Source organism: Carex rostrata, chromosome 26 (genome assembly GCF_964058835.1).
Source record: "Carex rostrata chromosome 26, lpCarRost1.2, whole genome shotgun sequence".
Lineage (NCBI taxonomy): Eukaryota > Viridiplantae > Streptophyta > Magnoliopsida > Poales > Cyperaceae > Carex > Carex rostrata.
Window position 1 is genome coordinate 6,239,038 of NC_135943.1, and position 11,027 is coordinate 6,250,064.

At 37.0% G+C, this 11,027-nt stretch overlaps 2 protein-coding genes across 3 annotated transcripts; one reads left to right on the forward strand and one right to left on the reverse strand.

Annotated features, from left to right (window-relative positions):
• The first annotated feature begins 1,219 nt into the window (after positions 1-1,219).
• LPPEPSILON2 (Phosphatidic acid phosphatase (PAP2) family protein) lies at positions 1,220-3,583 on the forward strand. The gene is made up of 4 exons (XM_078292708.1): positions 1,220-1,537; positions 2,557-2,779; positions 3,190-3,263; positions 3,352-3,583. Exons 1-4 carry the CDS (start codon positions 1,253-1,255, stop codon positions 3,580-3,582), a joined length of 813 nt encoding a protein of 270 aa, XP_078148834.1. The 5' UTR covers positions 1,220-1,252; the 3' UTR covers position 3,583.
• A 312-nt stretch (positions 3,584-3,895) lies between these two features.
• On the reverse strand, positions 3,896-8,029 carry LOC144544255 (uncharacterized). 2 transcript variants are annotated; one of them, XM_078292707.1, is made up of 5 exons: positions 7,687-7,955; positions 7,203-7,243; positions 5,768-6,389; positions 4,726-5,187; positions 3,896-4,469 (listed from the first exon to the last, which is right to left on the reverse strand). In XM_078292707.1, the coding sequence occupies exons 3-5, from the start codon at positions 6,312-6,314 to the stop codon at positions 4,306-4,308; spliced, it is 1,173 nt and encodes a 390-aa protein (XP_078148833.1). In that variant the 5' UTR covers positions 6,315-6,389; positions 7,203-7,243; positions 7,687-7,955; the 3' UTR covers positions 3,896-4,305. The 2 variants fall into 2 exon arrangements, with proteins under 2 accessions (XP_078148833.1, XP_078148832.1); XM_078292706.1 differs by lacking the exon at positions 7,203-7,243 and having other exon boundaries at positions 7,687-8,029.
• Between the last annotated feature and the right edge of the window lie 2,998 nt (positions 8,030-11,027).

An 11,027-nucleotide genomic window follows, 5' to 3' on the forward strand; every position in this document is an offset into this window, starting at 1 on the left:
CTCCTCAAGAGCCAACCGTTTCTGCACCACCTCTCAACACGGACCGAGTAGATGACACACGGTCCGTGCGCTCAGCCCCTGCTCGAACACCACTCAACACGGACCGTACAACTGATACGCGAGCCGTGCTCTCCGAACACCTCGGCAAAGAGAGCCCTACTTCAAGCAAAGCTACAATGAGCAATGACGAGGACAAAGACAGAGAGGAGGATCTGAGTGATCAAGAAGATGGGGACATGCATGACTTTGTGCCAAGGACTCTACGCGAGTTCAATGTGCCGAGAGCTGGAGACGTGAGGGGAGCAATCAGGCTGCCAAGAATTGTAGGACAGCAACCGAACTTCAATTCGAGAGTAGTCAATATAGTGCAGCAAAACACCTTTCACGTCTTAGATCATGAGGATCCACATGCGCATCCCCAAACCTTTCTTGAATGCTGTACCACCATAAAGACCACTTGGGCAATAGTGGATTACACTAGACTTGCATTGTTTCCTTTTACTCTTAGGGACAAGGCCAAGAAATAGTTAGGGTCATTACCAAAGGATTCCATTACCAAATGGAGGGAATTGACTAATTCTTTTCTTACTAGGTTTTTCCCTCATAAAAGAACTGCCAAGGTAAGAACCCAACTGACCAGTTTTAGGCAAATGTCTGATGAACCCCTGAACGAAGCTTGGGAAAGGTTTAGGGAGTTACAATATTCTTGTCCACACCATAGTATTCCTGACTGGTTGTTAATCCAAACTTTCTATGATGGTTTAACTGAAAGCACTCGAACATCTATTGATGTTGTTGCAGGGGGAGCACTATTGTCAAGGGAACCACACGAAGCCATGAATCTAATCAATAACATCACTCAGAACCAACAGTGATTTGGCCGCGATAACACTCGAGCTATGTAGAAGGCAGTTGAAAAGTTGAGTGTGAAGTTAGTTGCCAGCCAGCAACTACAACCCTGTATCATGTGTGGAGATGAGAGGCATGTTTATGAGCACAATAATTATACATATTTATACACAAATTATTCAATTTCATACAAAATAAGTAAATATCTAAAATATTTAAAATAAATGAAAAAAAGAAACAATTATCAACAGAAACGTTTGAACACCCCTACTCGTGATCTCATCTGAACCACACATTCTCCCATTAAATAAAATAATAAATCAACAGTAAAGTAATAATATTCCCAATTCTCTCTCCAATGACGCATCCGGCATCTCCCTCCAGTTTTATTATCCCCCAAAAAATGCAACTTTTCCTTTCACTTGCTGCTTTCCCCTCAACCTCGATAGTCAACTCTTCAACATATAAATTCTCCTCTCCCATCTCGCTAATTTACTGGAAGAGAAGGGTTTTCAAACCCAAGCTATTTCTAAAACCTTTTTGGGGAGCAAATTTGCGGGGTTTTGCGGGGAGAAGGATGGCTCAAGAGAATGTTACAGTGGAAGGAGATGCTGTTTTGAGAGATGAGTCTTTGGGTTCTTCGTCGGCTACTTCATTCAGAAGCTTTGAATCAGCTATCAACAAATCGGTGTGTGTTTTTGCTTTCTTTAGTTTACATTTGTGCCATAGGGAATCTTAAGATTTACCAAATTGTGATACGAAACTTCATGCTGACATTTATGCCTCATAACAAAAACTAACTAAATCGGGCAAAATACTTCATTTTATTAAGTTTATATTAGGCAATCTCGAGGGTACTATTTTGGTAGCAAATAAATCTTAAATTTGCTAGCAGCATGCCAACACCTTTACTTCAATAACACCTTTACTAATTTACACAGCCTATCTCCATCTCCAATCCAGCAATTGAAATTAATTGCTAAACAACGATTATGGAAGTTTTAGGAATTAATCTACTGCAATGGTGCAATTAATTTTAATTTCTTTCTATGTCCACATCAGCACATCTTCCTTTTTTGTTAGAGAGAGAGAGTACTAAGAAAGAATTTGAACCAATTAAGTAGCCAGCGTGTCATTAAACAAACGTTTTCTTTTAAAGCAAATTTGCTAATTTAGAAACTGTGGTACATCCCAGCAATTATATTAGTAATTGACACATCAGATTAGCAATCTAAAAGAAATCACTGTTGTAGATGCTCTTAGATTGTAGCTTTGACCTGATGTCTTTTGATATTTTTGGGACTTGAGAATCAAATAACCAAACTGACGAAATATTTCAAAATTTTAGTTAAGTGGTGTGATGTGAATGATGCATTTACAGTACTGTCATTATCTAATAGCATAGCTTTTTTTACTTAAATAACATAACTGTTATCTATGTAGTTCTCTTTTTCAAAGTCATCATGTTGAAATGAAACAAACGGCCAATTCTTGTTTCTGTTTTTGGTTTGGTTTATAGCCTTGTTCGAATCAGTTTAGTCAACAGTTCAATTTGCCTAATTTGGTTTAATCTGAGCTGAACTGACCAAATGCTCACCTAATCCATTGTCAACACACAACTAAGTTGTTGGAATAAATTTCCTTGGTTTCATCTTTACTTTTTTTCTCACTATCTCGTGTTTTTTTTTAATGTCATTATATTACCAGAGCAAGTGGATGGTAGCGGGTCTCTTTGGTCTGATGATTTTATGGAAACACGATGCTGAGGTACTATGGGCTGCAACGGGCTCAATCTTTAATTCATATATTTCAGTAATACTAAAGCGGTTATTGAATCACGAAAGACCGTCAGGCTTGAGATCCGACCCAGGAATGCCATCTTCACATGCACAATCCATCTTTTATGTCTCAGTTTTTGCACTTCTTTCTTGTAAGTCCTTGCCACATTCATTCATTATTAAAATTTCCTTTCAGTATACTATACTTTTTCTTAACTACGTGAACATGCAAAAGAAGGATAGAAAAAAACAATAGGAAGTTGTTTTTATCTGTTGTGGTGCTTTTATTAATACACACTACGTGAGAGTACCCCTGAAAGCACAATGCCATCCAAAAGAAGTTAATCGCTTCACTGTTCCGACATTACTTGCTCGCTCAATCTCTCTATTATTCCCATATATTTGCAGAATTCCATAAATTCCACCTAACTCTTTTTACCAACTGGTTGCCAAGTTCGGGCATTACAAGTTACTTGATCAATAGCGATAGCTTCCATACTTGTCCAATTGTTCATGAAATTAAGAGGCCAAGAAAGCTACTAATTTTGTTCAGTTTATGTAGTGATGCAGTGGCTTGGAGTTAATGTTTTGACAGGGTCACTTGGTGCCGTTATCCTAGCTTCTGGATCATATTTTGTGAGTATTTAATATTTCATATATTACTATCTGGCATAACAAAAGTATATATGAAACCTCATTGAAACAAATTTCTGGTTCTAAACAGTCATGGTTGAGGGTATCTCAGCAGCTTCACACTGCAAATCAAGTGCTAGTAGGTGCGCTCTTGGGAACAATTGTCAGCATTGCATGGTTCTGGCTCTGGCATGCTTTTGTATATGATGCTTTTGTTTCTTCGATTTGGGTCCGAATCATAGTTGTTATTGGTTCAATATCATTGTGTACAGGTTTTGTAATATATGTCATTCAAAATTGGCTTAGTGACGAACGTATTTGATAACTGCCTCCGCTTTTTGTGTATAATTTTTTTCATTCAAAGATGAGAATATGCATCCAAAAATATAGGGGCTTCAAGATAAGATTGTGTGAAATCAAAGGAATTAACAAGAATAAATAAGTAATTTTTTTCCGCAAGGAATTTATTTGTATATTCACATACTCTTTATAATCAAGTAAAACTTTTTGGTTTTATATCAGCTTAATACCTTCCTCGTGTAAGCAAGAATTATATAACATTCCCATCTTTTGCAAAATCATTTCACTGACCAGTGACGACAAGCAAGCTATTTGGTATGTACCAATTCTATCACAAGTATAAAAATGAATACATTTAATATACATTACAGAATGGACCAATCTGTTCATTATTGATCAAACACAGCTCATCTTCCTAGTTCCTAGCATCACATTTACTATTGCTCTCGGAACTATTTTCACACGATTGTTGGTCCCTCTGAAGCAAAAGGGAAAAACAGCTTCTAAGTACCAAAGTTAGAATGCAGCTGGTCCCACGGGAGGCAGCCCACATTCAGGTGTTATGCAACCTTCAAATCATACAACAACAAAAAGGACGCAAAAAACCTTTTCTACATGTCCTTTTCCTCTTTAACATCCTACCTTTTATTTCTTTTTCTAATCCGACTAGGTTTTTGTATAAAAGGAGAAAAAGATGCTAACTAATGGTTGAAGAAAACAAAGGGAACATATATCCAGCTGTGATTCATTTATCAGGGAATGATGTGTCCTTCTGTTCATTTGACATGGATTTTGAGGGAAGGTACGACCACGCAATAGCTGCAGAGCCAAGTGTCATTGCAAGACTGATAGAAGCCCAAAACAACTTTTGCCGTATTCTTCTCCTGTTTCTCTGTTGCCTTGTTATCTCTGTGAAGTTGTAAGAACAACATAAACAGCAGTTGTCATAAGTCGTGCACAAAATTAGACCTAGATATTGATAGCTAAGGAATTGACCTCAGGAAGTAGACAGCAGTTATTTCTTTTTTTTAGTTCTCTGTAGTTGTATGCTTTTAGTAGTCTTATTATTTACACTACTTAAACCTCAAAATAGCAACAACTACAAATGACGAAGAGCAAAAATATACATACTGAAAGACAAAAAAAAAAGACGAGGGGAACTTACCAATAGCTTCTTGATTTCTCTGAGACATTTCTCTATTGGCAGCCTCATAATACTGGACCCGATCCATCAACCTCGAAATCTCAAAATTCTTAGACTGAATAACAGAATTCATCTCCGCAGCTACTTCAGCCCTAGAAATACCCTTGGAAACTGCATCACTCACCAATCTTGAGATACTAATCTGCCGGCACAGCTCCTCCACTGGATCAGATTCTAAACTTGAATTCTCAGTGTTTTCAGTACTCTCCGGCTTCATTAGTTGAGGAGGCGGGAGGCTAAGACCAAGAAGGGAAAGCTGGTGGCTTAATCTCAGCCATTGATTCTGTAAAACCTCAAGTGCTTCTTCAGCTTGCTTTCTTTTCTCTATTTCCATCAAAAGGGTAAGCCGCATTTCACGCAACTCATCTTCTATATCGTTAATTTGGTTTGAAGGAAATGTCACACCACCTTCACTCAAAGTTTCTGCAGAACATAATATAGCTCATTCATTTTAAACAGAGACAAATATTTAGAATTCTATTCTTAACTCGGAAGTATTGTAGATCAAGACCTCAAAAACTAAATCTAGAACTTAACTAAAAATCTATGAATTTTTTCCACATATAATAAGAACTCTTTGGATCGAGAAAGCCAAAATCTAAAACATTTCCATACTACTCTCAATATCATCTGTGGGAAAATTTGGCATCCCCAATAATATTTGCACAGAATCAAACTAATCTCATAGTATTCATTTTCTCTTTAAGTAATGGATTATGATAGGGTTTCTTAAAAATGAAACAAAGAATTAGTGAAAAAAAAATAGAAGGAGAGGAATTTTGATTTATAGGTCTTCATATAGGATCATTTTTCATCAACCAAATAGAGTGTAAATGAAAAACAGAATGCTCATTACTAATTTAAGGGCACAGTTGTCATTTTTTTTGTCCAGAGTTAATCCCCATGTCACACAAGGTCCATTGTAAATAGTTCAATACCATAAATCATGTGCTGTTGGTTAGCAATTACATACCGCTTTTGCTAACTTACAAAAAAGAAGTACCTTCACAGGCATCATAGAACTCTCCAATAGATGTGTTGGGTTTCCATGACCTCTCAACTCCGTTTGCATCTTCACTTGTAAAACTCAGAGATTCATTTAATTCAAAGAACTCGTCAGCTTCAGATTCTCTATCAACAGCATCAATCTCTTCTCTCACTACCTCCAACCTATTTGTTTCAAAATCCTTGTCCTCAACTCTCTCCATCAATTCCCTTCTTTCCCTCCTCTCTTCTACCAACTTTCCATTAGTCTCAGGCAGTCGGGGCCCACAATTTGCATCTGATTGTGAGTTCTCACCACTTGAAAGGTGAGGCCCACGTCTCTTGTGGTTTATGACATATGGAGAGACGGGGGAGAATGAGGAGGGGAATACTTGGGAGTCAGGTGGGAGTGGCGTGGTCTTTGGTGTGGTATAGAGGGCCGGTGACATGTTGCGGGATGGAATTGGTTGATCCACTTTGGCAGGAACAAGTGATGATCTCTCTGAAAGGTTGTGCAAACCCGGCTCAAGAAACCGGTCTAGGGATATGGGAGTAAAAATAGGCATTGGGACAAAAGTGCAAGTTTATGAAACTTCCACCTTTTCTGTCCTTCAAAAGATGGTGGCTTTGCAACTATAACCCTGGATCAGAAAGAAAATCAACGGGAAAAAAATTTCTATTACATACAAGTTATTGTGTAAAGGAACAAAGAAAGTTTCAAATAAATTCCAACAGCTTTGTTAAAAAGAAAAAAAAAAAAAAGACTGACATAGAATAGGAAAAAAGAAGTCAGACTTCAATTCTAGACCAAACTTCAGGGATCTCATAGTTTAATTACAAAAAAAGGACACATAAATGTTCTATAAGCTAACTTTTATTATCCTTGTATGTAGTTCTAACTGTGATTTTCTTATTTCCTGCAACAAATTGGCTAGTAATGAACCTGGAATAAGGATTAAATTTATTTAATAGCAAATTGGAACAAGCTTGCTCTAACAAATAAGCTGAAAGGGTTAAGTCATGTCTCCAAAGAATATGAGAAGAAAAGAGGACATTGTTAATTTCATGGATGAACTATCAGCTGTTTTCAACAGCAACAACAAAAGGCCGACATTCAACTACAAACTAGGGAACTTTGCAAACATGCAGTTATCAAGAGAAAATATTACAATTGTGCCCCCAAAAACAGCTTTAAACTCAAATATGTTTTTAACTCGTATATCCGGGGTACTAATGAAGACATGAACAGATAAATAAATTGGGAGTTAGTAAAGTATATCTCACTTAAAACGATTAAATTTTTTTCAATCCTTGGAACTTGCAAAGTGGCTGATTTGCAGACCTTAAACTGGAGAAAGGATGAAAACTAATCTAAAACTTGTTGATGAATAGGTTAAGCTTTTCCATTTCAAATTTATCTTAAAATTAGACCACGAACTAGAGACAGTTTGTACCCGGCTAATTTTATGGTAAATGTTTGAGGTGTTCTCGTCTCCTGAAAAGAATTCAGGTAACTATTTAATAACAACAGGCAGTTAATTAAACCAACAGATAAAATGAAACCAATTCTAAACTAGTTCTAACACAAAGCAGGATAATTCTCCAAGTAAAGAGAATTTTGTCAAAGCTCATGCCCTAAATAAAAAGAGAAGAATTAAACAACAAACCACAATAGCAATCATGAAAAGCGGGTGCTATAAAGAGGGGAATTCATCAAACACAACTTCAATTCAAAAATTATTAACTTTAACTTACAAGTTTCCCTGCACTGATTAAATAGTTACAAAATTAAACGACTGAAAGAAGAATTTATCAGAGAGAAATGCATAAGATAATAAATTATTACAAAACTTGTTCAAGTTAAACAGCTGAATTTGCACAAAGCCCCTAGAATAAGCTGTAAACTAATCAATATCATTTATGAATCATAAAACATACCGAAATCGACAGCAGCAGCTTCAACTTCGATCGTAATCTATCGAAGGAGAGAGAATAAGAAATATTCGATGTTTAATCAATCTCAGATCAAGAAACAGCAATCCGAGACAAAAGAACGTTTCTCAACTCCAGCTGTCTCTCTATCATAGCTCTAGATAGAGAAAGAGGAGACAGAGTGATTGCTTGCCTCTCGCGCGAAGAAAGGAAAAACCTGTTCTATTTGGTTCGCCTTGTGGCTCGTGCCTTCTCTTCTTTTTGTCAAAGCGATCATCGGAATAGAATAAAAAATATATAATGCAGGAAAGTTCCAGATGTTATTAGGTAGACAATTTTGTAGACCTTTCTCTAACATGTGGGGTCACGTGCACCTTCCCTTCCCTGTTATACCATAACACAGTGGACCATGTGCAGGACTTGACTTCAACGATTTGACAGGCTTGGACAAAAAGTCAGATCGATAGACCTGGTCCATTCGTACACCGTGAACCAGAATACTTGGACCGCTTGATATTGTAGTATTCCGTGATAGCAGCCTGAGTCCGAGTCCCCTCAGGTACCGGCGATGCAATTGAAAAAAGTGGACGGTCCAGATCAATTTCATTCATATCAAACTCAATCCAGTGCCTGTTGAGATTGTAGGGGCTTGCTTTGAGTTCGTTCCAAGTAAAATAAACGGTTCAGATTCACCACTTGCATCTCAGGTACCTGGGGTGATATGGATTCTAGGAGCCTAGGGCTCATCGAGATTCTAGAATCTTTACAGGTGAGAGCCTTTTCTGTTTGAAAGTGTGAACTCTCGGATCTCAGTGCCAACAAATTAGGGTTTGTTCTGTTTGAAATGCTTATGTTGGAATTGTCTTGTGGGACCAGACGACCAGACCACAATTTTGAATCTGGGACTTGGTATTATAGAACGAGTTGGCGGGTCCCATTTTGGAAGGGGTTGGTGCCTCGAGATACATGTGCATTTAAAGCTCTGGGATTTGAAGAGTGCGCGTTTAATCCCAATATTGAATATTCTTTTCAAAAAATATCAACATTTTGAATTGTCAGTTTGTCACCGCTTACCAGTCACCAACTTGAGGTCGCTTTATTTTGTTGAATTTCGGATGTATACTTTCGTGTAGCGATCCCGTGTAATATCATTTCTGGAGCGGGATTTACGGTTGAGGTTTTGGCACAGTGACTCGATGCATGTTTATCTACACAGATTTTGTCTCTCATAGAAAAATACGATTTGGGTCTGAACTCGAAGTCTCGAAGAGTACGTATCCTCTGAGATATCTCAACTTTTGCGTGACCTACGTGTCCGGTGCCTATTCGGGGATGATGTAGGGTCAGTATTATGTGTGTTTTGAGATTCGTGTGGAACATATTTAAACGGTCGAGATTTTCCATAAAGTCACGCAAAGTTTGAGATATCTCAGAGGATACGAATTCAGTCTCGAAAATGGTGGACTGTTCTTGGCCGAAACATGACTGTTTTTGTTTAGTTCAGTCCGGGCCTAGGCGGGTCTCTAGTTAGTCCGGTCCAGGTCTAAGTGAGTCTCAGGTTTGGTTGATCGAGTAATTTGGGCAGATTTAGTGAAAAATTCCGGCTCAAATCCTTGCTAAACCCGACCCTGAGTTAGTCCAATCCGATTCAGAAGTCTAGCAAGAATCAGACCATTCTGGATCCGTTCTAGACCCGCCTGAGTTTTTTCAATACACTGCTTATACATAAATGACCAAAGTCATTTTTTTTTTCTATTTTTTGTTGTTGGGGTAGTAGAGGGCGATAATAATCCTTTATCGTGTTTCTGCGTGTTAAGATATGCTTGTCGTCATGTCGATATTTTCATCATTATATGATTTATACAAAAACACTAATAGGATTTCAATACAAGTTATCAAGTATCATTCTGATCAGAATATTTATTCTAATGAGAAAAGAGTTGAATTTAATATATAGAGATAAAATAAATTGATTGAGAATTGAATTTTGTTGATCATAATCTGTTAATAAAATAAATAAATTCAATATACACTCATTTTAATAAATCACTTATATTGTCTAAAATTAATCAACTGCTATCGTCTACGTGTAAGAGAAAATAACATCAATGAATTTAACTCCGATTCTTAATTCTTTTTATACGTAGCTATCAAACTTGGCATATAAATTTAGTAAGTTATATGACACGCTTGCGGAATGGTGAATTTGATTCAAGTCTCATCATGCCCTACGTTGTTATCAGGTGCGGGGTTACTAGACTTGTTTGATATTACATTTTTAATAATTAAATTGTTCTTTGTTTGTTATGTTGAATGATTATTTGTTGCATTATTTGAGATGTCTGAATCATATGCATAGCCCAATTAAATTATAACTGAATTTTGTGTAATATTGTTGACCTATCATTTTGTATGGTTTACCGTTTGTATGAAACTCCTATTCTGAATTATGATTAAGTCACTACAAGTTTATGTTTATGGAAATATGCTGAGCTCTGCAAAGTCTAGGAGCTATAGACTAGACTTTGGTGACTTAAAGAACCTTAGATGTTTTTCGTGATGGTAGGTAAAACAAACAAACAATTGCAATCAATCAACAATGTATATTAAATAGATAGATAAGAGAGATTAGCACGCGGGATATTAACGGAGTTCGGCTTAAAATGCCTACGTCTCCGGAGCAACGCAACTTCGTCGGCGCGCCTTTCTTATTACCCAATGAAGAAAATGATACAACTCATGACACGTGAGCCCAAACAAATGTGGGAAGTCATGGTCAAACTCGTGTACAATTGATATTTATATGTGAGCGGAAACGCTCGAGCCAGTGAGCCCTTGATGACCTACAAGTGGGGGGAAGTCACTCGGCTATAGAAAGGGAGCACTAAGTAAATTTTCACACTATCGAACAACGAACCAACACACTTAACTTAATCTATAAGTAGATTAGTCAAGTAGATTTGAGATTATCAAAGGAGTATTGAACTTTTGGCTCTCTCAAAGAAGGAAGCTCTGAAGAACACATAATAAGTGTTTTTTGAAATTTAAGGACGGCTAGCTTAAATATGAAGTTAGACTATTAACTTTATTTATAGAGGGAGCTCCAGATCTAGATATTTGAACTAATCTGTTCAGTACAGTAAACTTCTGTTCGAGCGGATAGTTCAAATGTGATTACAGTTTAAGATTTTTGCCTTTTTGAACTTTATACTAACCGTTTAGTACATTTATATCCGCATTGAACTGATAATACATTTTATCCCAATTATGTATAAACTTGAGTAGCGTATAGTATGGACAGTATCCGTTTAGAACAGAGTGAAACTGGGAGTTCCTAGATGCTACAG

Coding starts and splice junctions, on each gene's coding strand:
- LPPEPSILON2 (XM_078292708.1), top strand. CDS start 1,253: ATGCAACTTTTCCTTTCACTTGCTGCTTTCCCCTCAACCTCGATAGTC. Junction 1,538..2,556: donor AATCAGCTATCAACAAATCG/GTGTGTGTTTTT, acceptor TTATATTACCAG/AGCAAGTGGATGGTAGCGGG. Junction 2,780..3,189: donor AGTTTTTGCACTTCTTTCTT/GTAAGTCCTTGC, acceptor CAGTTTATGTAG/TGATGCAGTGGCTTGGAGTT.
- LOC144544255 (XM_078292706.1), bottom strand. CDS start 6,314: ATGCCTATTTTTACTCCCATATCCCTAGACCGGTTTCTTGAGCCGGGT. Junction 5,188..5,767: donor GTTCTATGATGCCTGTGAAG/GTACTTCTTTTT, acceptor TATGTTCTGCAG/AAACTTTGAGTGAAGGTGGT. Junction 4,470..4,725: donor GAGAAATCAAGAAGCTATTG/GTAAGTTCCCCT, acceptor ACAACTTCACAG/AGATAACAAGGCAACAGAGA.